We start from the raw sequence: 26951 nt of genomic DNA, 5'->3' as shown, positions 1-26951 counted from the left end.
AACATTTTTAAAGTTGAGAACTCCAATTATTACTGTTTTTGGTTTTAAAACCATTTGTCTATTCCAAGGCTGCAAAGGTATTCTCTTGTTTTCTTTCACAAGTTTTAGAGTTTTTCATTTTATTTAAGACTATGATCCATCTCCAATCAGTTTTACATATGGTGTGAAGTAAAAAATAAAAGATTTTGCTTTTATTTATCTTATAACTGGAAGTTTGTACCTTTAGATTGCCTTTATCCACTTCTTCTATCTCCACTTATCATCTATGGAAATCACTAATATGTTCTCTCATTCTATGAGTTCAGTTTTTTTAGATTTTACAAACACTTTTTTGAATGTTAAACTAAAATTTATGGACATATTTTTGAATGAATACTTAGTCATAATGTCTTATACTTCTTATATATTTAAAATTAATTGGCTATATATTTTTAAAGAATTTTTGCATCATGTTTATTCAGTGGTTTAATCAGTTTTTTGTTTGTAATTATCGTTGTTGGTGTTTAGTATCACACTGGGCTGGCCACATAAAATAAAAAGTGTTTCATCATTCTCTATTTTATGAGAGAGTTTGTTTAGAATTGTTATCATTTATTCATTAAATGTTTGGAAGAATTCACCAGTCAAGCCATCTCGGCTTCTAGCTTATGAAAAAGTTTTAATTTATATATATCATTTCTTTAACACATAGAGGACTATTCAGAGTTTATATTTTCTTTTGTGTCAGTTTAGGTACATTGTGTTTTTTGAGGAATATAACCACTTTCACCTTAGGTGTTCAATTGTTTGGATAAAAGTTATGCATAGTTTTTATTTATTACTCCTTTAATAGCTGTATAATTTATAGTCATGGTCTTTTTCATTACTGATATCAATCATTTGTTTCCTCTTTCTTTCTCCCTCTTTTGTTTTTTTTTTAGTGTTTAACATTTTAAGATAGTTGTAGATTCACATACAGTCTTAAGAAATAGGTCCTGTGTAATATTTAGCCAGTTGTCCCCAAAGGTATCACAATCAGGATATTGACAATGACACAGTCAAGATACAGAACAGTTCCTTTACCATAAGTATTCCTCATGTTGCCTTTTATAGTCACTTTTATTTCCCTCCTGTCCTCATCTCTTTATTCCTGGCAACCACTAATTCGTTCAGCTCAGTCACATCCGACTTTTTGCAACCCGTGGACTGCAGCATGCCAGGCTTCCCTGTCCATGAGCCCCCGGAGCTTGCTCAAACTCATGTCCATCGAATTGGTGATGCCATCCAATCATCTCATCCTCTGTCGTCCCCTTCTCCTCCTTCCTTCAATCTTTCTCAGCATCAGGGTCTTTTCCAATGAGTCAGTTCTTCACATCAAGTAGCCAAAGTATTGGCGCTTCAGCTTCAGCATCAGTCCTTCCAATGAATATTCAGGACTGATTTTCTTTTGGATTGACTGGTTTGATCTCCTTACAGTCCAGGGGACTCTCAAGAGTCTTCTCCAACACCACAGTTCAAAAGCATCGATTCTTTGGTGCTCAGCTTTCTTTATAGTCCAACTCTCACATCCATACATGACCACTGGAAAAACCATAGCTTTGACTAGATGGACCTTTGTTGGCAAAGTAATGTCTCTGCTTTTTAATATGCTGTCTAGGTAGGTCATAACTTTTCTTCCAAGGAGCAATCATCTTTTAATTTCATGGCTACAGTCACCATCTGCAGTGATTTTGGAGCCCAATAAAATAAAGTCTGTCACAGTTTCCATTGTTTCCCTATCTATATGCCATGAAGTGGTGGAACCGGATGCCATGATCTTGGTTTTTTGAATGTTAAGTTTTAAGCCAACTTTTTCACTCTCCTCTTTCACTTTCATCAAGGGGCTTTTTAGTTCCTATTCTAATCACTAATCTGTTCTCAATTTCTATATTTTTGCCTGGCAACCGCTCATCTGTTCTCAATTTCTACATTTTCATAAGAATGTTATACAATTCAGATCATGAAGTATGTATTCTGTTTTGAATAATTCTCTGGAGATTTATCAAAGTTGCTGCTTTTATTAATAGTTTGTTCCTTTTTACTGCTGAGTAGCATTCCAAGGTGCAGTTGTACAAACCTACTGAAGGACATCTGAATTGTTTCCAGATGTCTGGTTGTTATAAATACAGCTACTATAAAAATTCATATACAGGTGTGTGTAGACATAAATCTCCAGGCTAAATCCCCAGGAGAACAATTGCTGTATGGTAGTTGCATATGTAACTGCCAAATTCTTTATCATTTATTTTTGATTGGAGGGTAATTGCTTTAGAATGCTGTGTCACTTGCCAAGTTCTTTCCTGGAGTGACTGTACTATGTGATACTCCTACTAGCATCTGGGAGTGGGCAGTTTTCTCTGCACCCTTACCAACATTTGGTGTCATCACCATATTTTACTTTAGGCCTTCTAATAGGTGATATCTTTCTGTTTTCTCAGTTTGCATGTCTCCAGTGGCTAATGACACTGACCACCTTTTTTATCCTTATTTGCCATCTGTATATCCCTTTCAGTGAAATGTCTCTTTCTGTATTCTGTGTATTGTATAAAAGTTTTCAATTTTGAAGATGTGTAATTTCTTCTTTTATTTTTTTCTTTTCTGGATTATGCTCTTGGTATCTTTGTGTTATGATAGGTCCCAAAGGTTTTACCCCAAGCTTAAAAAAAGTTTTCTGGTTTTACATTTTATATTTAATTCTGTGATCCACTTTGAACTAATTTTTATAGAAGAAGTGAGGCTTAGGTCAAGGTTCTTCTCTCTCTTTTTTTTGTATATGAATGTCCCATCCTTCAGCATAATTTTAAGACATCATCTATTTAATTACTTTTGCATATTTATCAAAAAGTATTGGTGATATTTGTTGGAATCTATTTCTGAGTTCTCTAGCCTATTCCATGTTTCTCTCTCTCTCTCTGGCAATACTGCATAATCTCCATGGCTGTAATAATACCTTAAAACTGGGTATACTGATTCTTACCATTTATTTTTCTCTTTCAAAATTGTTTTTGTTATTTTAGTCCCTTTGCTTTTTATTACTGAATGATTGTACATGGTATTGTGTCTTTAATTTTTGATTCCTTGAATCAATTGCTAGTATATAGAAATACACTTGATTTTATACTTATATCTTGAGATCATACTAAATTCACTTATTAGTTCTAGGAAGTTTTTTTCCCCCTTCTTTTTGAAGACCCTTGGAATTTTCTATATAGATAATCATACTATCTGCAGTAGGAATAGTTTTATCTCTTCCTTTTGAATATTCTTGTTTTTTTTTTCTCCTTTTTTGTCTTATGGAGCAAGCTAGAATTTCCATCATGATGCTTAGTAAAAAGGATGAGGGTAGGGACTCTTGATTGTTCATAAATTAATTGAGACATTCTTGGATTGTTCCCAATTATAAGGAGAAAGCATCTTTCACTATTAATTATAATGCTACTTGCAGATTTTTTTGTAGATGTTCTTTATCTACTTTAGGAAGTTCCCTCTTATTTCTACTTTTTGAGAGGTTTATCATAAATGGATATTGATTTTTATTTGCTAAGTGATTTTTCTTCATCAGTTGATATGGTTCTATAAATGTCAATTAGATCCTGTTGGTTGATGGTGTTGTTTAGTTCTTCCGTATCCTTACTAATTTTTTTAGTAGTTCTAGCATCCCTCATGGCTCAGTGGTAAAGACTTTGCCTGCCAATGTAGGAGATGTGGAATTAGGTCGGGAAGATCCGTGAGAGAGGGAAATGGCAACCCATTCCAGTATTCTTGCCTGGGAAATCCCATGGACAGAGGAATTTGGTGGGCTACAGCCCATGGGGTTACAAAAGAATCAGACACCACTTAGTGACTAAACAAACAAACAAAAATACTTCATTAAACAAATTATGGAAAGGAGTGTTAAAGTCTCCAACTGTAGTTTGTCTATTTCTCCTCTTAGATCTCCATTTTTGCTTCATATATTCTATACACTTGTTTGGAACATATTCAATTCAGTCACTGAACTTGTGAGTAGTAGAGACAGGATTAAGTTAAAAATTTAAGCTTTCATTGCAGTGCCTCTTTTTGAGTATTAATAAATCAGCTGTAGGAGTCACCACATTGAATTAAAGAAGGACTGCTAATTTCTTCTCAACTAGCTACCACTACTGAAACATCCCTCAGAATGATTTGATTGACCAAAGTTTTATTTCAAAAGTTGTCTACATGGCATTATCGTCATTGTTATCAGAACTCAGATTTACTGTACATTTACTAGATACTAAACAATGTATTAAGCTTCTTATGTATATTTTTAATTTCTCATAATAACTCTTTGAGATAGTAGAAAGAGTAAGATAGCCATATAGACTTGGCTCTTACCAGTTTGTGAATGCTGATTATTACATTTTCAGGAAGTTTATAGGCTGACTTATGTTTTTTTGGTGCCAATGATTATGGAACAGAAATTTAGCAAACACTCCCCCTTTCCAACACTCCCCTGTTAAATACCTACTAGCAAACCACTGGTATTATTGCGGACTGCTTTGGAATGAGGGAACAGACACACAGAGGCAGGGGGTAGGGGTCGGAATTGAATAACTTGTAGATGACCATACAATAAATAGCAATTAAAATTTTCAGAACCCAGATCCAAGTGCAATGTTCATTACACTGGTCAGGACGTACGATGATGACACTGATTTTTATTATCCAGACAAAGTGGAAATTAGTTAAAGGGAAAGAGGGGTGTCAATGTATTGGTTGCACAGTCGTGTCTGACTCTTTGCGGTCCCATGAATTGGGGCCTGCCAGGCTCCTCTGTCCGTGGGGTTTTCCAGGCAAGAATACTGGAGTGGGTTGCCATGCCCTTCTCAGGGGGTGGACTCTTTACCATCTGGGCCACTGGGGAAGACTGGAAAGAAAGAGGAGGTTGGTAATATTAGACACTTTGGTTTCTAAAGCGGTCTTTGAATATTTAGTTTTTTTTAATCTTGATTATTATTTACTTAGATGCATAATAATAACCTTGACACGGTTCCCTTTACTCTTAGAATTTATGTTAAGAAAAAACTCACAATGGAAGTGTTCGATGTGTTGTGATGTCTACATAGAATATTTCTTAAAGAGCTCCTTGAAATTATCTTATTTTGAGATGTGGTAGAGGGATAGTCATACACTTTATGTTCTACTGGGCAGAGTTTGGGGGTACTATCTTAAGAGATAACTTCCCTTCATAATTAAAATGTTAAGTAGGCATTAGGAGTAAATTTAAAAAGAATTTTTTAATTTAATGTACTCATTTGTTGAGTACATACTCTGTATCAGGTACTATTTTAAATGATTTATAAGTTTTAATTCCCTTAACTTTCACAATAACCCTATTTTTTAGGACTGTGATGAAGGAGTTTAAAGATATCTAAGCTATAATGAGGAACAGGAAAGTTGCCAGCTGTTTTTCCCCTCCCAGTTTCCCCATCATAGCTAAATCAATCCCACAGTCCAAGTGGGGTTGAGCGATCTACTGCAAAAGCATATTTTAGTACACAGAAACAGTTTTCATAAAACATTCAAATAGAAAAATCACATCTTTCTTTACTTGAGATTTCTCCCTCTCAGATCCAAGAGAGTTTTCAAAGTAGGCAAGCAGAAGAGCCAAGTTTATATTAGGAGTCCCTTTCATTTCACTCCAGGCCATTATGAATGCCCAGCGCCAGCTGAAACCATGACCAAGTCGAGACAAAAGAGGACTCAGTAACACAAAGACCAGAAGTCTAAAAGGCAAAACAGATTTTAAAAAGTTATTTTTGTCATAGAAATTTCTTTCCATCTCATGCTATACTACTCCAATCTATTCCCTGTGAAATTGCCAACTCTCAGAAGAAAGAGGCATTTTTGACACACCTTTTGGCATTACAGCAAAGGAAGGCAGAAGGGCATCCCATGCAGAAACATGCCGAGGGAATGGGGTTATTCTTTCTTTCTTTCTGTTAGCTAAGCAGTAGAATAGTTCCACATCACCCTTAAGTGGTGCTTCTTCAGGTAGAAAAGAAAGTGCTAGAAACTTCTATAGATCTACTCTACTCTGGATCCCAGAAACAAATAAAAACAAATTTAATAAATGGGAGAGAAAACAATGCTCTCTCTTTTTCTTTGTAGATTTTAATCATACTGAATTTACATGGTATCAGTTAATTCATTTCTATTTCTTCTTTCAGTCACAGATAATTCTTATATTTTACACTAATTGTTATCTGATAATTTGGGACTAATTTCCATTTACTTGGCACTGGCTGACTTAATGTTGTTATTTAGTCCCTAAGTCATGTTGGACTCTTTTGCAGCCCCATGGACTGTAGCCAGCTAGTCTCCTCTGTCCATGGAATTCTCCAGGCGAGACTGGAGTGTGTTGCCATTTCCTGCTCCAGGGGATCTTCCTGACCGCGGGATCAAGCCTACATCTCCTGCACTGACAGGCAGATTCTTCACCACTGAGCAGCCAGGGAAGCCCAGCTTAGTGTTGAGTCCCACCTAAGTTTCCTAGAATGCTAACAATTTGGCTAATAGAATTGTTATAGTGGTTTTCCTCTTCTATATTATCTCCTTTTCAGTTACATAAGTGGACTGCTTTCTGAAAGGCTTTTAACATTGGAATAGGGGCCACAAAACTTATTTAGGTTAACATGACATTTGCAAGGAGGACTTCCTTATGACTTTCATTCTTATTTATTTATTTAGACATGAGATCATTTTATTTTCATCTTTTATGAATCAAAGCTGGGAAAATGGCAGCTTGGTCTTCAACACTTTATCCCAGTGCAAAGCAGCAACACAGCAGAATACCAGAAGCGCCAGATAACTGGACGGAGCAGATGAATGATATGAAATAATATGAATAGTCATTTAAGAGGAGACAAAGGCTACTGTTCTTTTTAATTTTTGTTGGAGTATAGTTGATTAACAATGCTGTGTTAGCTTTAGGTATTCAGCAAAGTGAATCAGTTATACATATGCAAATATCACTCTCTCTCTGATACTCTCCCATAGAGGCCACTGGGTTCTGAGCAGAGTCCCCTGCGCTTCGCAGCAGGTCTTTATTACGTGCCTATTTTACATCTGGGGCTGTAGTTTAGTGGCTAAGTCATGCCCACTCTTGTGACCCCAGGACTGTAGCCCACCAGACTCCTCTGTCCATGGGGTTTCCCAGGCAAGAATACTGGAGTTGGTTGCCATTTCTTTCTCCAGGGGATCTTCCCAACCTAGGAATCACACCCGGGCCTCCTTCATTGAAGCAGTGTGTATATGTCAATCCTGGTCTCCCAATTTGTCCCACTCTGATTTTTAAAAAGCTATTTCCAACTATACTTTATTAATACAAATTATCTGTCATAAAATATTAAACAAATAAAACAAGTTAACATTTTAATTTATAATAGGTGTCTAACTTCATGAAACCTCATAGAATAAAAAACAATACAAAACTCTGGAGGAAGTATGTGAAATAGTAGTGTTTGCCTCTAGGTAGTAAAGATTATGAGAGTTTTTTTCTTTTTTTCAAAAACTTTACAACATGCTTTCATTGTTTTGAAATGCAGTTAAAAACTGAAAACACTAAGTCTTAATTTGCTCATGATTCCTTGGGAAATTTGAGTGAATTCTTCATTCCAGAATGAAACATTTCTGTCATTTAAAGAATATCTTCAGGCTTAGTCAATATCACATAAATAGAAAAATTCAAATGGCTTTCTTACCTGAACATAATAAGTGTTAAGTAGATATTTAATGAATAATATATATCAGAAAATGATATATATAAATATGTATGTGCAGGAATTAGAAGTCCAGTGAAAGTAAACACCATAATAAAAGCAACAAATGATAGACAATTCCAGAATCTGCATTTTTAGAAAAAAATTAAATATAGTTGATATAGTTAATTAAGCTAACATAGTCAATGCAAGGCTTATCTATGTGAGGCATTGTGCTAGGCATTATGAAGAAAATAAAGATGAATAAGACATTCACCAACACTCAAGGAGTTTGTAATTTAACTGGGGAGAAAGGAGCGCTAAGATAAGTAAACAAATACTTCTAAAGCAATTTTAACCAGTTTGCACTGAATATAAATTAGTGTCTATTTTTGAGGTTGACTTTGAAAGACATGTTAGGTTGTAGCTATGCTATTTGACAAAACTCATTCAGGTACTATGGTTCAAGTAGCTAGAAAATACTATGGTTCAAGTAGCTAGAAAATACTATGGTTCAAGTAGCTAGTCCTTGTATCATTAGGAAGAGCTAAAATTGTTTATTTTAAAAGGAAATACTGAACTCCTGGTCTGATTTACATAGTGATAGAATTAAGCCTTTGCCCAAAGTCTAGCTAGCACTTAGAGAATGTGAATGAATCTTTTATTCACGTGAATGCCCTTTGTAGACTCTGTGATTTCTGAGTCTGTGCTTATTCAAGTACTCCAGAGCCTAGGAAAATGGCATCATTCCCAAACTCATGTTCTCAACAGTGGCAGGCAAAAGAGTTTGAAAAAGCACACTCAGACATCATTATTTGTCATTTTGGGTGTTGGGATCATAGCTATTTAAAACTTACTTCTCGTTATCTCCTTGTGTATTTCCCGTCTTTAATTTAACATTATATGTATAGCAAAATAAATTGAAAAGCTTAAAAGGGCACGTGAATATTATTTCATGAGAGGAAAAAGAGATTGGTTTTACCCACATGCTGCCAGACTCTGTCCCTGTGAAACAAATACCTAGGTATTACCAGAGAAAATTTCATTATGATACATTGAGGGGGGAAGAACTCAGTCTCATTAATTAGCACAAAATGTAATGAAATCAATTAAGCAACAAATGTTGAGGAGTTATTAAGACTCTTTCATATGTAGTATAAATTAATGGGAGAAATTGGCTGAGGAGGAAACCAGATTCTCCAAGGAACCAGTGCCCATTATATTCAGAGTATAAATGAGCCGAAAGCCAAACTCCGAAACCATCTAACAGACCTGTGCGTGTACACATGTGTGTGCTTGTGTGGGATCAGTCAGACACACAGTGAAAAAGCTTCTGGATTTTTTTAAATAGCCCCTTTTCTTTATTTGGTGATCATGAGTTGTCCCAACAAATCTAGATCTTTTAGAGGAGCAAAGGGTTGCAACACTGTCTGTATTTAAGTATTATCTAGGAAGAGTTTTTTAAAATCAGACATCACAAGCTTCACCCTCATAGATTTTGATATTATGCATTTAAGCATATGTGTCATTTTTATATCTTAATGTTGCATAGCCCCTAGCCTAGAGGAGTGAGACAACCTTATGGCCTGGACATTTTAGGAACATCAATTTGCCGGGAATAGAGGATTATACAAGTTGACAAGGAAATACCTCTTATTTGGCAATTTCTTCCTAAAAAGGTGATGTATGAATAGAAGCATGAAAGAAGTAAGGCAGCCACTTATGCTAATATGTAAAGAAGCACATTTCAAGAGCAGAAGCCCAAGGATGCAAGTCAAACAGGGACCCTCTTTGGCATGTATGAGGAACAGCCCAGTGTGGGTAGAGCCGAGTGGGTGAGGGTAAGCGTGGCAGAAGTGAATTACCGCAGTAACAAGGGGACAGATAGAGCCCCTGTTTGCCATGAAAACAACCTTGGTTTGTAGCCAAATGAGATGAGAAGTTATTAGATGATTTTAAACACAAGAAATGATCTGGATAAGGAGGGAGTGAGGTGGATGATGGTCTGAAAATAGCATAGGATCAATGCATTGTCTTCTCAGCGTGACTATATAATTGTTAGAATTGGAGTCCTAGGGGGGTAAACTGAAAAGATGGGAGACAGTGTAGACCTCTGTACGGCTTAATAGGATTTACTATTATTATCTTAGATTTCTACTCTCTTGCAGAGTAGCAGCTGGTTCATATTATATTTTAAATATTATAATTGTTGAATGTGAAATTATGAAGTGATTATTTGCATGAGCATAAAGTGGGTGGCTGAAGCAGCGTGGTAAATGTGATCGCAGGAGGAGAAGTAGTGCTGGAATTGAAAGGTGAGGGAATAGAAGCATTAGCTGAATGAATATTGACTGACATCACTAAGAATGGTGAGTTGTGATGTTGGAATGTCACAGTGAGAGGGGGCCAAAATCATCACAAAGGAGAGTGTGATTCTGGGTTCTAGAGATAACTACAACCAACAGGGTGGCAGGTGGTATAAGCTGATGGCATGAGCTTCAAAATTGGCTGCTTCTGGGGAAGAAGAAGGAAAATAGAACAGAAATGACTGAGGTACAGAAAGATCACCCACCTCCACTCTAGGCTTGTAGCACCAGGGATGCAGGCGAGAAAGACACTATAAGCTTTAAGGAACACAAGGGAAATCATGTCTTCAGGGGAGATCCAGGTTTCAGTTAGAGCGAGAATGAAGGGAGCCTTCAGAATCACTCCCCATAGATATAAATACATGCATAACATGTTTAATTCTTCCTACAATGGTGTCCCAAATAATGCTACCTAGCTGCTAATAAACTGGCTTCCATTATAATTTACATGAAATTTTAGTGACATGCTCTCAAAGCCTGTAATCTATATTTTTAAGCTTCTGACTTCTGAACTCATTCATCTTTAACAATGTTCTCCCAAATGTCAAAAAAACCACTGATTATGTTCAGGGCCTCTGTTAACACATATGTTGCTATAGTGTCACTTAGGCCGAGTTCCCATCCCATATATTGAAACATTTCAGAAAATATCTTCCTTTAAGACCAACACAGACTCCACTGACCCCCTCAGGTAGGTACCCTCGAGCAAGGCGCAATTTGTACTTTTCTATTTTCTTTTTTAACGCTGCTAATTGTATTTAAATGTCCTGGCTTACTTTATAAATTGACTTTGCATGGCTTCTCTTCACTGTCTTTAAAATATTGGTCTTTCATTCTGGAGGCATTGCCATACTGATCCATATTGGAGCCTGAGGCAAAAGGAACTATTAGTAATATTGATCTTTAAAAATTTTGTATTTTCACCATTGATTTTTTGCATTAATTTTGATTTTAAAATATTGTATTAAAATATTTATCTTGATTACTGAATCTTTTGGCATCCTCTTAGATTTTGTGCCCGAGATGAGGGCCTCACTTCCCTTACTTTAACCCTGGCTCTGTCTAGGAGATCAGACTGAACACTAATGAGTAATATGGTCAGGGACGTAAGGGAATTAGTAGTGAAATACAGTCAATGTGAACTCAAGGTAAGGTTACAAATTTTACCTGAAATTAGAGGTTTAAGGAACATAAGCAATAGAGTTTTTAAAGGCAGGGTGGGAGGGTGGTGGTTATTTTCAGTTGGCTAGTTTCCAAGTCAGTATCTTATTCTGGCCATGTAAATGTAATTACTTTTATAATATTATAACTTCAATATATGCAAACAAACTAAAAGTATGCTAGTCACTTACTCAAGAAGAAGTGCTTCAACTCCTGGTTTAAAACTTGTAGAATTAAAAAAAAGTCCCATAATGACAAGAGTAAGTATTCCAGACATTTCAGTTAGCTCACCTATTTTTTTAAGGAAATAAATACAAAGTGTTAATTTAACATCAAGAGTGGTACCAATACTCCCAGAGATGAAAACATCCTGATATCTGATAGTAGGGACTTCATAGAGAGGCTATCACACTTGGTTCCCACTGAGTAATGTCACAAATGATCACTACCGACCACTGTTCCTCCTGCTCAGCTTCACATACAGTGTGTGGCAAAGTCTGTACTGACATCCTTGCTTTGCTTTGGCTTCTGATCATTGGCAGCAACGTGGGACTCACAAATCTTTTCAGGTGCCTCAGTGAGGCGAGAGCACCCTCCATAGGTCTGATTTTTTTCAGAGCAGCTCTGGATGAATTAAGTGGAAGTAAGCTGATGAGCCCTCTATGGACTAGCCTACTTCATATACTTCTTCTTGGGAGACAGCAGGAGATAGGAATGATTTGATTTTGTGACAAGGCTAAGAAAGTGGAGCCAAGAGAAACCCAATACAGATCTGCTTCCCAGTTTAATTATGGTTTGGTGCACTTACTGTCTGAGATGGAAAAGTGTAAAAAACTGTGGAAACTCTTAAATATCATCAACTTTCATGAATTAGAGGGAAAAACAATTTTGGAAGTAGCTTATGAAAGTGACATATTATCACTGTGAAAAATTCAAATAATATAGTACAGTACAGAGATTATATTTTTTTAGAAAAAGGTGGTAGTTAAGTTGCTAAGTCATATCTGACTTTTGCAAGCCCATGGACTGCAGCCCGCCAAGCTCCTCCAGCCATGGGATTCTCCAGGCAAGAACACTGGACTGGGTTGCCATTTCCTTCTCCAGGGGATCTTCCTGATCCAGAAATTCTTTCCAAGATTCTTGCCAACCCAGGAATTCTTTCCAGGAAACTTCCTGACCCAGGAATCAACCCGGGGTCTTCTGCATTGCAGGCAGATTAGAAAAAGGGAACACCCGTAACTACACTGCCAAGAATTCAGGTAAATTTTTGAAGAAAATTTTGATTGAAATTTCTATTGAGGAGAGGACTATATTTGCCTAGAAGAAGTAATTTGATAAGCTATTTGACGGTACAGTATGAGACCCAAAAGGCAACTCAAAGCATTAAAAGCTGCTTGCTGAATTTCTGTACAGGACACAAGTGGTAAAAATTAAGCAGGAAATATAGAAAAGTGAGGAGATAATGGTAGATGTCGGATCTCAGAATTGTGAACTGCACAATGTAATTTTCTCTGTGAGCTCCACTTGTTCTCACCTTCACCGAAGTTCACCAAGAAGCAGAAATTGTTAGATATTTAGGAGGAGACAGCAGAGATTATGAGGAAGAAAACTCCAGAAACTGTCAGAAATTTTGAGGAGTTATCTTTGGATTGGGCTTCCCTTGTTGCTCAGCTGGTAAAGAATCTGCCTGCAATGTGGGAGACCTGAGTTTGATTCCTGGGTTGGGAAGATCCCCTAGAGAAGGGAATGGCTATCCATTCCAGTACTCTAGCCTAGAGAATTCCATGGTGGCAAAGAGTCGGACACAGCTCAGCATGTCTATTGGAAGCTTAAGATAACTGGATCAAGATTTTGGGAGTGGAGTACCCAGTGAACACACAGAAGCTCATATCCAGCATACATATACATAAAGTCACACATTAAGAAAATCTACAGAGGGATTATCCCTGGAGAAGAAAATGGCAACCCCCTCCAGTATTCTTGCCTGGGAAATCCCATGGACAGAAGAGCCTGGTGAGCACCATTGCATGGGGTCCCAAAGAGTCAGACATGGGTGAATGACTAAACATGCGCCCAAAGAGGGATTGTAGAGCAATACTGCTCTTAATGGGCTAATTGTTTTTTCTCTTAATGTTTAGCAGACATTGTTCTAGGTAACAGTTACAAGTTAAAATTTTGCTTTAATATTAAAGAATATTGTGGATATGCCACTTTTCATAGGCTCTTCTGGTAGCTCAGCTGGTAAAGAATCTGCCTGCAATGCAGGACACCCAGGTTTGATTCTCCGGTGGGGCAAGCTCCCCCGGAGAAGGGAGAGGCTGCCCACTCCAGTATTCTTGGGCCCCCCTGGTGGCTCAGCTGGTAAAGAATCCACCCGCAATGCAGGAGCCCTGGGTTCTATCCCTGAGTTCGGAAGATCCCCTGGAGGAGGGCATGGCAAACCACTCCAGTATTCTTGCCTGGAGAATCCCCGTGGACAGAGGAGCCTGACGGGCTATAGTCCACAGGGTGGCAAAGAGTCAGACACAGCTGAGCGATGAAGCACAGCACACATTTATCAAATGGATCTGTTTCTCTGGTTTACTTTGTATTCCTCTGTAGAGCAGTCGTATTTTAATTATTATAGGCTTATTACATGTCTATTATCCATTTAGTAGGAAAAATCCTTCACTTAAATAGATTGTCATGCCATATGACATATGTCATAGTCTCACAGTTTATGTTTCCAGGTGAATTTTTTAAATTTTTCTGTAAAATTTCACTTCCCTCCAAATTTCTATCATTATTTGATTCAGATTGTGATAACTTTTTAAAATATTCACTTATTTGACAGGCCAGAGTAAAAGTTTTTTACATTAGATTTATACTTACTCATTATCTGCTTTCTAAAATATTTATTGAGACATCATGACTCTAAAAAAGTTAAATTATTTTCTTGGAGATTGGGGTAGGGGATTATAAAATACAAGCTAGTATGTATAAACTAAATAAGCAACAAAGATGTCTATTGTACCACACAAGGAAATATAGCCATTATTTTGTAATAACTTTAACTGGAATATAATGTATAAAAATTCTGAATCACTATATTGCATACTTGAAAATAATATAATATTGTAAATCAACTCTACTTAAATTTAAAAAATTAAATAAATAAAATTATTTCCTTGAGCATAACCCTTAATCTTTCTGTTTTAATGGTTAAAGATCAGATGAGAGTTTATTACAATGACGTTGTTACAGGAAATTTAGTTATTTCTGTGACATACAACATTTTAGGATAATTAGAATTATAATAACATTGTATCAGGATGTATCAGATTTTTTGGAACTTCATGTAATTTCTAGAACAGTTATATTAATAACATTCACCCATACAATATAACCTAAGAAGGTTTCTCATCACTTATTTTAACCCTTAATCTTGAGGCTATTCTTACTTATTTGATGATGTTAAAAGAAATTATATTTGCTGAAATATGTTTCATAGATTTAGGTACGTACAAGGTAGTGCATAGTGAATGCATTTGTACTGGCTGATCATTCTGTCACTATTTATTAATTCATTAACGGATTCTGTAAACTCACTAGATTATAATTGGCTTAAATCCAGATTGGTTTGGAAACCTCAAATATCTATGTTATGCGTTTCCTTTCTCAGAAATGAAAATAATGAATTCTGTTGCCCTAACATTTCTACAAAGTTTTCCTTTGTGTCTACTGAAATTTTTGATTCTCAGAAAACTTGTGTAGTTTTCTGTTTGGGTCCAAACTTTTGCTAAGTTTATTCCTTGATATTTTCTAACTTTTTGTCAATGTAAAGAGAATCGATTTTCATTATGTGTTATACTAGTTGTGAGTGTGTGTGCTTAGTCACTTCAGTTGTGTCCAAATCTTTCTGACCCTATGGACTGTAGCCTGCCAGGCTCCTTTTTCATAGGATTCTCTGGGCAAGAATGCTGGCGTGGGTTGCCCTCTCCTTCTCCAGAGGATCTTCCTGACCTAGGGAGAGAACTGCATCTCCTATGTCTCCAGGATTGCAGGTGGATTCTTCACCTGTTGAGTCACCAGGGAAGCCTTTGTAACTAATTACTGCTGGTTTGTAAGAATGTTGTTTGATTTATTGATTTTTAAAATATTTATCTTTTATCAACCATTAAAGAGCCTTGCTATCTTGGTTTATTAATTAAGTCTCTTGGGTTTTTATATACTCTAAAATGTTGTGACTAATGTAACCATTTTTTCTTTAAAATATGTATAAACTTTGGTTTTTTTTTCTTATTATATTAACTAGAGCTTCCAGAATTATTCTTAATCATGGATATGAGGCTAGGCAACATTGTCTTATTCTTAAATGTAATGGAAAGATAATAGAGTCAGTTGGGAAGTTGGTATTATCACACATGCCAACTTCAAATCATTTGTAGAGCTGTCTAAAGGGCTGAATGGAAAGTGATTCTGAGGCAGTATCAGGAAACAGCGATATTGGTAATCATTGTCTGCTGTACCTCTGTGAGAAGGGAGTTGTGGTAAATGGATTAGCAATGTGATAGAATTTTTAATATTAGTCTTCCTTGATCTGTAACCTCTATTTTTATTACCTTCTTGATCTAAGAGTTACCAATAACAGTTTGCTTTTAATTTCAGATAGTTAGAATATTTATTTTTAAAGATCCTCCTTTTAAGACAACTCTTTAACAAGTGGTGCTGGGAAAACTGGTCAACCATTTGTAAAAGAATGAAACTAGAACACTTTCTAACACCATACACAGAAATAAACTCAAAATGGATTAAAGATCTAAATGTAAGACCAGAAACTATAAAACTCCTAGAGGAGAACATAGGCAAAACACTCTCCAACATAAATCACAGCAGGATCCTCTATGACCCACCTCCCAGAATATTGAAAATAAAAGCAAAAATAAACAAATGGGACCTAATGAAACTTAAAAGCTTTTGCACAACAAAGGAAACTATAAGCAAGGTGAAAAGACAGCCCTCAGATTGGGAGAAAATAATAGCAAACGAAGCAACAGACAAAGGATTAATCTCAAAAATATACAAGCAACTCCTGAAGCTCAATTCCAGAAAAATAAATGACCCAATCAAAAAATGGGCCAAAGAACTAAACAGACATTTCTCCAAAGAAGACATACAGATGGCTAACAAACACATGAAAAGATGCTCAACATCACTCATTATCAGAGAAATGCAAATCAAAACCACAATGAGGTACCATTACATGCCAGTCAGGATGGCTGCTATCCAAAAGTCTACAAGCAATAAATGCTGGAGAGAGTGTGGAGAAAAGGGAAGCCTCTTACACTGTTGGTGGGAATGCAAATTAGTACAGCCGCTATGGAAAACAGTGTGGAGATTCCTTAAAAAACTGGAAATAGAACTGCCATATGACCCAGCAATACCACTTCTGGGCATACACACCGAGGAAACCAGATCTGAAAGAGACACATGCACCCCAATGTTCATCACAGCACTGTTTATAATAGCCAGGACATGGAAGCAATCTCAATGCCCATCAGCAGACGAATGGATAAGGAAGCTGTGGTACATATACACCATGGAATATCACTCAGCCATTAAAAAGAATTCATTTGAATCAGTTCTAATGAGATGGATGAAACTGGAGCCCATTATACAGAGTGAAGTAAGCCAGAAAGATAAAGACCAATACAGTATACAAACACATATATATGGAATTTAGAAAGATGGTAATGATAACCCTATATGCAAAACAGAAAAAGAGACACAGATGTACAGAACAGAATTTTGGACTCTGTGGGAGAAGGCGAGGGTGGGATGTTTCGAGAGAACAGAATCGAAACATGTTTATTATCTAGGGTGAAACAGATCACCAGCCCAGGGTGGATGCATGAGACAAGTGCTCGGGCCTGGTGCACTGGGAAGACCCAGAGGAATCGGGTGGAGAGGGAGGTGGGAGGGGGGATCAGGATGGGGAATACATGTAAATCCATGGCTAATTCATGTCAATGTATGACAAAAACCACTACAATATTGTAAAGTAATTAGGCTCCAACTAATAAAAATAAATGGGGAAAAAAAATAATAAAGATCCTCCTTTTGAAGTAAGCATTTAATTGCACTGTAGCTGAATAATGTTTGAAATTTTATTGATATGTTCTTCTAGTCTAGTTTATTTCTGTTAATGTCTATAGGTATGTGTAAAGAATAAGCATTCTATTTTGGAAGATAAAACTATATATATATCTTGGGAGCCAAGCATTTAAGTTTTTCTATAAATCTTTCATAGCCATAGTCATTTTTTTAATCCAACTGGTTATGAAATTATCTAGGAAAGGCCTGTTAAACTTTCTCCTTGTAATTATGATTTTGTCAAGTTTCTCTTATTATAATTATCTTTATGTACCTTGGTACATTGTTTCCTATTGCATACATATTAATATTTTTAATGTCTTTTGATAAATTATTTACAAAAATATTCCTTCTAGATCAGTTGCATGGTGGTTTTTTGTTTTTTTGCCTTTTTTTTTTTTTTTTTGCTTTTCACCTGGTAAATATTTCCCACATCTTTATATCTTTAATTTGAACCCTTTTTTATTATTTAATTTTAGGCATAATCCCCTTACTTACAAATATAGAAGATGAGGTACAGAAATGAAAAGCTGAGACTTATATGATTGACATCCTCTCCAAAAACAGTAGGCAGCCATAATTGAATCAGTTTTGAACTAACAATTCCAAACAAGAAACTTACTATAAGTTGTAACCAAATTTCTCTCACAATGATATAGGCTGAAAGAAAAGGGAATAAATAAGAAAATAATTAATAGAATTTATGTGTTTTTAATTTAAGTGATAATCTGGGTCAACTTTTCTTTCTGACATTATCTTTTAAAATAGCTCATAGCCTTTGGGATAGATGTAGGGTATTTTCTTATTCTTAAATTGGAAGAGTTTCTTTTCAAATGTCAAAAGTCACAGTTAAGTTGATAAAATTTGATCAGTTTAGTTTAAGAGCTTTTTCAGTCCCCATTCAGGAATATATATTTATTTAGTGCCAAAATGTGTAATACATTTTGGAAAAACAATAATGAATAAGAAGTAGAAGTTCTCTAACCTCATGGAATTTAGAATCTACATCTAAAATAATACACACAAGAAATTAAAAAAAATAATAATAAGGGAATGCCTCTGGTCACAGCTAAGTGAATCTCCTGTATTGTATTGGCCTGCCAAACCAATCCAATTGGTTCCTTACTATTGGACATTTGATTGTTTCCAGTTTTTCTCCCACTAAGCAATGTTGTGGTGTATATTTCTGTACATAATTTTTGCACTTCTCTGATTGCTTCCTTAGGCCCCAGAAGTGGAACTGCTACACTAAGGACAGTTGATCCTTTACTGATACTGTTATATTTTGCCAGATTTCTTTCAGCAGTCATTATGATGCCCTTCCCAGGTAAACAGGAAGCCCAAACCCTCGAGGGCACTGTTTGCTGGAATCAGGCATTTTCAGTAGATGAGGAAGTCCTTCTCATCTTTATAGGATGAGGAACAGAGGAGAAAAGTTTTAAATCACAGATGAAAGTGGATCTTAGGTGCAGGAAAGCCTGAAGGGTCAACTTCAATAGAATATGTGAAGAGCAGGAACAAAACCAAAACAAAGAATGGCCAACAGAAAACAGCAACAGCAACCACACCAAAAAACAAGGCTGAATTTGGGGAAGTAAATCCCAGAACAGTGCTCTGAGGTCGTAAAATGAAGGAGGAAGAATCCTTTTATGAATCCTTAATCATAATGTCACTGGTAGAGAGGGCACTGCTAAGATTGCTGAGGTTATCTAAATTTCTTCTCTACCTAGTCTCATTCCTATGCCTGAAAAGAGAGCCAAGGTTTCTAGATGTGCCAAGCAGAAAAATTTAACACTTGTAGGGATAGTGTGAACTTGAGAGAATTTTATGAATGACTCTAGGTAATGTCCAGTCTAGGTATGGGGTTGACTATGGTGATAATTTTAGGAATCCAGCACCTCTGTAAATGAAACATATGCTGGATGCTGATGCTGGTTTCAGAAGATGCAAAGAACTGAAGTTAAAAGACCAAGTTTAAAAGATGTTTTCTCTTTCAAAAAAGAAAAAGAGCTCTTAAAGAATAAAATATTTACTGGATGGATTTACTAGGCCAGGAAATGCCTTCTCCATCAACAGAGGAGCCTGACGGGCTACAGTCCATGGGATTGCAAAGAGTTGGACATCACTGAGCAGCTTGCACATAATACTAGATCAGGTATATAGGTTGGATTTTGATCCTTCTGATCAGCATGTATGACTCCACTTTACATTTCTCAGTTTCCCCTGAGGGTGGTTTTTAAGCTTTTAAGATGCTTTTGAATATAAACGTTTCCTTTTTCCTCACCTCAATCATCTATGGGAAGGCCATATCCGCAGCAAGTTTTGTGGTAAAAACTCTCCAAGTACTGCATTCTGTTACCTCTTTTTGTACTCTGCATTTTGGAAAATATTCTATGTATGTAGTTTGGTTTTCTCACACACCACAGAAAGGTTATGTGAAGCATTTAAAAAGGATGTACCTTGCTATGCTAAACTGGGGTTCTAGGATCACAACGGATATTTCAAACTGCCATGGTTTGAGTAAACTAATTGGATATAAAAAACAAGGCTGAAAGTAAGTGCTTCTTATGCCCACGTTGGGTAGTTGTTCACAACCTGGACCAGCTCTCTTGAGAAAGACATGAGAAAGGTGATTCTACTGGGGAAGGATTAGTCTTCTGGTATGGTATGCCAGTACCATACTGTTTTGATTACTGTAGGCTTGTAGTATAGTCTGAAGTCAGGGAGCCTGATTCCTCTAACTCAATTTTCCTTTCTCAAAGTTGCTTTCAAGGTCTTTTGAGTTTTCAAACAAATGAAAAAAATTTTGTTCTAGTTCTGTGAAAAATGCCATTGGTAATTTGATAAAGATTGCATTTAGTATGTAGATTGCCTTGGGTGGGGTAGTCATTTTGACAATATTGACTCTTCCAATCCAAGAGCCTGTTTTATCTTTCCATCTGCTTGTGTCATTTTCAGTTTCTTTCTTATACTTTTCAGAGTGAAGGTCTTTGTCTCCTTAGGTAGACTTATTCTTAGACATTTTATTCTTTTTGACGTAGTGGTAAATGGGATTGTTTCTGGAGAATTTTCTTTTCTTTTCTTTTCTTTTTTTTTTTTTTACCATAAATGGATGTTGAGTTTTATCAGAAGCTTTTTCTGTATCTATTGAGATGATCATATAGTTTTTATTCTTCAATTTGTTAATGTGGTGTATCACATGGGTTGATTTGCCAATACTGAAAAATCCTTGCATTCCTGTGGGATAAATCCCACTTTTGGTCATGGTATAGGACCTTTTAAATGTATTGCTTGATTTGGTTTGCTACTATTTTGCTGAGATTTTTGCATCTATGTTCGTCAGTGATATTGGCCTGTAATTTTCTCTTTTTTTGTGGTATCTTTGTCTAGTTTTGGTATCAGGGTGATGGTGGTCTCACAGAGTAAGTTTGGAAGTATCCTTTCCTCTGTAATTTTTTGAAATAGTTTCAAAAGGATAGGTGTTAATCATTCTCTAAATATTCCATAGAATTCACCTGTGAAGCCATCTGGTCTTGGACTTTTGTTTCTTTTGTTTTTGAAATCACAGATTCAATTTCAGTACTTGTAGTTGGCTTACTCATATTTTCAATTTCTTCCTGGTTTGATCTTGGGAGGATGCATCTTTCTAAGAACTTGTCCATTTCTTCTAGGTTGTCCATTTAGTGGCATATGGTTGCCTGTAGTAAGTAGTCTCTTAGGGTCCTTTGTGTTTCTGTGGTGTCAGTTACAACTTCTTTATTTCTAATTTTGTTGAAACTACACTCTAAACTACTGAAAGGATGAGGGTTTGATTAGGAAGGGGCATATAAGATGCTCACAGGAGTGCTGACAACTGTATTTTCTGTCCCGAGTCATAATTACTCATCTATATAATTTATAATCACTCATTACAGTGTGCATACATCACTTACCTTATATACACATGCATGCACATACACATGATAAAGGGCAAAATATGTATGGTTCAGGACTATCTGAATGTAGTAAATGAACTTCTAGACATTTTACAATCTCTCTGCTTACAAGCACTCTGCTCAGGCCTTGTAGATGGCCATACAACTCATGCTTTCTCCCTGAGCTGACAGCTTTCTGTGTTGCCTGCAGGGAGATAGTCACAGAGTGCAGGGAAGGGAAGATCCCTCCTCTTGGCAGTGGGGATTCCCTACTCAACTGATCTTTTGAGTTCATCTTCAACAGATAAAAAAATTCTCTCATTCTTGTTATCAATAATTCTGGTTCAGTCTAGGTCTGAGGAATATTGCTTCTATAGGCATCCTCATGAAAAGTCCCAACTTAGCCTCACAACAAAATCCTAACCAATATTAAATAAGGGATGTTTGGTACTTCTTTGTGAATGGCCAATAATTATACTAATATGATTGTGTTTGCATAAGTGTAATTTTGGTAAGGTATTATAATATCCATGTCAGAGTTTAGAAAATACAGAATTCTAGTTTTAAGAAATTAAGATTTCAGAAAATATGGGATTCTAATTTTAAAAGATTAAGAAAACATACTTACCTAAGGACTGGATGGTATTTTTGTGCAAGCTAAGGCCAATATTCACAATAACAGTGAATGTAATTAGAGACATTACAGAGGTCATCAGACTTTCTCCATTAATTAAACTGACGAGGCTTCTAGAAAGACCTACAGAGGGAAAAATATTTTTTTAAGGAGGGAAAAATTTAATGAATATTAAAGAACAGAATTTTATCAACAAGTAGAAGTATATTTTCAGCTATGGATTTATATCATGTGCTTTTCCTACATACTTAAATATACATTAGTCAGGTTTGTAAAATCTGTTCAAGAAACTTTCATTATGTATTAACTTACAAGTCTGTATCATCATGATTAGGTACCAAATTAATTGTGGTTGATTAGGAATCAAAGAAAGGGCTTCCCTGGTGGCTCAGATGGTAACTAATCTGCCTGTGATGCAGGAGACTTGGGTTCAATCCCTGGGTTGAGCAGATCCCATGGAGAAGGGAATGGTTACCCACTCCAGAATTCTTGCAAACTAAAATGGACAGGAATGGGTGAATTTAACTCATATGACCATTATATCTACTACTGTGGGCAAGAATCCCTTAGAAGAAAGGGAGTAGCCCTCATAGTCGACAAAAGAGTACAAAATGCAGTACTTGGGTGTAACTTCAAAAACAACAGAATGATCTCAGTTCATTTCCAAGACAAACCACTCAACATCACAGTAATCCAAGTCTATGCCCCAAACACTAATGCTGAAGAAGCTGTACTCAAACAGTCTATGAAGATCTACAAGACCTTCTAGAACTAACACCAAAAAAAAAAAAAAAAAGATGTTCTTTTCATCACAGGGAATTGGAATGCAAAAGTGGGAAGTCAAACAGCAGGGTCCTACTGTCTAGCACAGGGAACTGTATTCAATATTGTGGGATAAACCATAATGGAAATGAATATAAAAAAAAGATATATATAAAAAAAAAGAAAGAAATACCTGGAAAAGCAAGCAAGTTTGGCTTTGGAGTACAAAATGAAGCAGGGCAAAGGCTAATAGAGTTTTGCTGAGAGAACACTCTGGATGTAGCAAACACCTTCTTCCAGCAACACAAGAGACAACTCTACACATGGATATCACCAGATAGTCATACCGAAATCCGAGTGATTATATTCTTTGCAGCCAGGATGGAGAAGCTCTATACAGTCAGCAAAAACAAGACCTGGAGCTGACTGTGGCTCAGATCATGAGATCCTTATTGCAAAATTCAGAGTTAAATTGAAGAAGGTAGGGAAGACCACTAGACCATTCAGGTATGACCTAAGTTCAACCCCTTATGATTATACAGTGGAGGTGACAAATAAATTCAAGGGATTAGATCTGATAGAGTGCCTGAAGAACTATGGAAGGAGGTTTGTGACATTGTACAGGAGACAGGGATCAAGACCATACCCAAGAAAAAGAAATACAAGAGGGCAAAATGGTTGTCTGAGAAGGCCTTACAAATAGCTGAGAAAAGAAGAGATGCCAAAAGCAAAGGAGAAAAGGAAAGATATACCCAACTGATTTCAGAGTCCCAGAGATGGCAAGCAGAGACAAGAAAGTCTTCTTAAGTGAACAATACAAAGAAATAGAGAAAACAATAGAATGGGAAAGATTAGAGATCTCTTCAAGAAAACTGGAGATACCAAGGGAACATTTCATTTAAGAATGGGCATGATAAAGGACAGAAATGGTAAGGACCTAACAGAGGCAGAAGAGATTAGGAAGAGGTGGCAAGAATACACAGAGGTCTTAAAGACCCAGATAAACATGATGGTGTGATCACTTACCTACAGCCAGACATCTTGGAATGTGAACTCAAGTGAACTTTTAGGAAGCATTACTATGAACAAAGCTATTGGAGGTGATAGAATTCCAGTTGAGTTATTTAAAATCTTAAAAGATGATACTGTTAAAGTGCTGTATTCAATATGCTATCAAATTTGGAAAACTCAGGAATGGTCACAGGACTGGAAAAAATCAGTTTTCATTTCAATCCTAAAGAAAGACAATACCAAAGAATGTTCAAACTACCATACAATTGTGCTTATCTCATACCAGCAAGGTAATGCTCAAAATCCTTCAAGCTAGGCTTCAACAGTACATGAATCGAGAACTTTCAGATGTAAAAGCTAGGTTTAGAAAAGGCAGAGGAACCAGAGATCAAATTGCTAACATTTATTGGGTCAGAGAAAAACTAAAGGAATTCCAGAAAAATATCCACTTCTGCTTCATTGATTCTGCTAAAGACTTTGACTTCTGGATCACAACAAACTGGAAAATTCTTAAAGAGATGGGAATACCAGACCTCCTAATCTGCCTCCTGAGAAATCTGTATGCAAGTCAAGAAGAAACAGTTAGAACCGGACATGGAACAACAGACTGGTTCAAAATTGGGAAAAGAGTACCTCAAGGCTGTATGTTGTCACCCTGTTTATTTAACATATATACAGTGTATATCATGTAAAATTCTGGGTTGGATAAATCACAAGCTTGAATCAAGATTGCCAGGAGAAATATCAACTACCTCAGGGATGCAGGTGATACCCCTCTAATGGCAGAAACTGAAGAGGAACTAAAGAGTTTCTTGATGAGTGTAAAAGAGGAGAGTGAAAAAGCTGACTTAAAACTCAACATTCAAAAACTAAGATGTGGCATCTGGTCCCACACTTCATGGCAAATAGGGGAAAAGTGGAAACAGTGGCAAATTTTATTTTCTTGGACTCCAAAATCAATATAGATGATAAAATTAAAAGATGCTTGCTCCTTGGAAGAAAAGTTATGACAAACCTAGTGTACTAAAAAGCAGAGACATCACTTTACTGACAAAGGTCTGTATAGTCAAAACTATGCCTTTTCCAATAAGGGAGCTTCCTGGGTGGCGCAGTGGTAAAGAATCTGCCTGCCAATGTAGGAGACACAAGAGACATGGGTTCAATCCCTGAGTTGGGAAGATCCCCTGGAGTAGGAAATGGCAACCCACTCCAGTATTCTTGCCTGGAAAATCCCATGGAGAGAGGAACCTGGTGGGCTATAGTCCATGGGGTCACAAAGTCGAACACGACTAAGCGCACAAGCAAATGGCTTTTCCAGTCGTCATGTATGAATGTGAGAATTAGACTGTAAGGAAGGCTGAGTGCCGAAGAATTGATGCTTTTGACTTAGTGCTGGAGAAGACCCTTAAGTCCCAGGATCCTCTGTCCATAGGATTTTTCAGGCAAGAATACTGGAGTGGCTTGCCATTTCCTATTCCAAGGGATCTTCCAAGGGACTAGAACCTGCATCGCCTGCATTGGCAGGCAGACTGTTCGCCACTGACTCAGCAGGGGAGGTCGTTTAATGTAAGAAAGATAATCAGCTAGAGCTCTCGTTTCTTGTTTCAAAGTACATATGAACATGTGAAATTCATTATTTTTCAATTCTGATACTTGGTCTATATAAATACGTACACCATGGATTCAAGACAAGACCAAAAAAAAATGATACTAGAGGGATAAGGCAAACTTATAAACCAAAGCTCTATATCATGGTAATTAACCAAAGTATTAACGCAGTTGTCCAGGTAGTCAGACTGTAATTAGTAATTGTCTGACTCTCTCATACATCACTTTCAATGGTTTTAGAAATCAAACTCCATTAATGGAGAGCATTCTGATATAATCTATTTCCATCTTGATCTCCTCCACTTATGATATTATTCCAAGCTTAGATATCTATCAATTATTATTTCTTTCTTTGCCATTCAATGTTCATGTAGGGCAACACTATAACTGAACGTCTTCAACAATTTTCAAAACGTGCACAGGAGGGGAATATTCCTAAGGAAATGGTAAAAACCTTTCTTGTGAACCAATCAGCGTATCTTTCTGATCACAATCTAACGCAGTAAGTATGCTACTGGAAGAGCAGTAAAGCCAAGGCAGTCTGTCCCCGTAGAAGCTCACCGCCTTCATAATCTAATTCCTCACCTGTCTCTGCGTCCATGCCTTCTGCTATAAGACTGAAGTTTCTATCACCAAAGAGATGTATTTTTATGAGACTTTCTACAAGGAGAGGCGTGAGAAAGGCTTCTGTTTCTCCTCTCTTAGATCCCTGCCACCACCATGGCAGAATTTCCTGGCTGCTCTTCTGGAGGAATGTGAGAGATAATGTGGGAGAAAAGCGGATCTTCTGGGTGAGGCCATTCTAGATCACTGGGCTCCCAGACGGCCCTCTCGCCGACTGCAGGTCCATTAGTGAGCCTAGCCAAGATCAGCAGAGCCCAGTTCACACCATCAGAGACACCAAACTCATGAGAACTAAACAATGATTGTAGTTTTAAGCCACTGCACTTGGAGTTATTTTTAGTCAAAAGCAAAGCCCAAAACAAACCCTAACTGATACTGTTGTATAACTATTCCATCTTAGAAAATAGGGCTATAACAAAATGAATATTTGGAAATAAAGACAAGGAGCATAAGAGGAATCAATAGATCATAAAAAGCTCAAGACAATGTGAATGTATCCATGTACTCCAAACATAGGCCTGGTCAGATTTTATTGTTGAGAATAAAATAAAAAACATATAAAAGTCTTTCTGTGAAAACTCAGGCAAAAATATTTCCAAGAGAAAAATAAATTTTTTATACTTTAAAAATGATGCAAAATGAGGAGAAAAGCAAAATTCCAAAAGTAACAGCAAGAAGGCCAAAGATTACAAGAATAACTTTGTAAATAAATCCAAAGAAATGATTTAAATTCAACAATGGTAAACCAGGAAGTCAATGGAACAACTAAACTCTAAGATTATAAAGTTAAAAGGATTATGGAATCCTCTCAGTTAGTACAGAACTCCTCCACATCTTATGAGCATGAAAAGGAGCAGGCATTGACAGTCCCAGAGCAGCAGGGTTGGGGGTAGATACTGATACAGTCTTAACCTCCTTGTCTTAAAGATCTGACTTTTCTTTATTCATATAGATACACTTAGTATTTCTCCCCTACTCTCCTTCTAGTTACCTCAGATAG

General features: G+C 36.6%; 1 protein-coding gene and 1 long non-coding RNA gene across 6 annotated transcripts in view; one reads left to right on the top strand and one right to left on the bottom strand.

Annotated features, from left to right (window-relative positions):
* The window catches only part of SLC9C1 (solute carrier family 9 member C1), a 103342-nt gene that overhangs the window by 56233 nt on the left and 20158 nt on the right, over nt 1–26951 (bottom strand). For all 4 annotated transcript variants that reach the window (XM_070454896.1, XM_070454897.1, XM_070454899.1 and 1 more), the window contains 5 exons: nt 21941–22069; nt 17897–18058; nt 11458–11557; nt 7743–7886; nt 5591–5765 (listed from right to left, as the gene is read on the bottom strand). In XM_070454896.1, the coding sequence (XP_070310997.1) occupies nt 5591–5765; nt 7743–7886; nt 11458–11557; nt 17897–18058; nt 21941–22069 (710 nt within the window). The remainder of the gene's footprint in view (nt 1–5590; nt 5766–7742; nt 7887–11457; nt 11558–17896; nt 18059–21940; nt 22070–26951) is intronic.
* Nucleotides 10162–26951, top strand: part of LOC110145449 (uncharacterized) — a 50630-nt gene continuing 33840 nt past the window's right edge. For both annotated transcript variants that reach the window (XR_002316216.2, XR_011483444.1), the window contains exons 1-2: nt 10162–10292; nt 10750–10796. This is a non-coding gene — a long non-coding RNA (uncharacterized lncRNA). The remainder of the gene's footprint in view (nt 10293–10749; nt 10797–26951) is intronic.

This window comes from Odocoileus virginianus, chromosome 25, assembly GCF_023699985.2.
Source record: "Odocoileus virginianus isolate 20LAN1187 ecotype Illinois chromosome 25, Ovbor_1.2, whole genome shotgun sequence".
Taxonomy (NCBI): domain Eukaryota; kingdom Metazoa; phylum Chordata; class Mammalia; order Artiodactyla; family Cervidae; genus Odocoileus; species Odocoileus virginianus.
The sequence above is the reverse complement of the archived record's forward strand: the minus strand, read 5'-3'. Positions and strand labels throughout refer to the sequence as shown.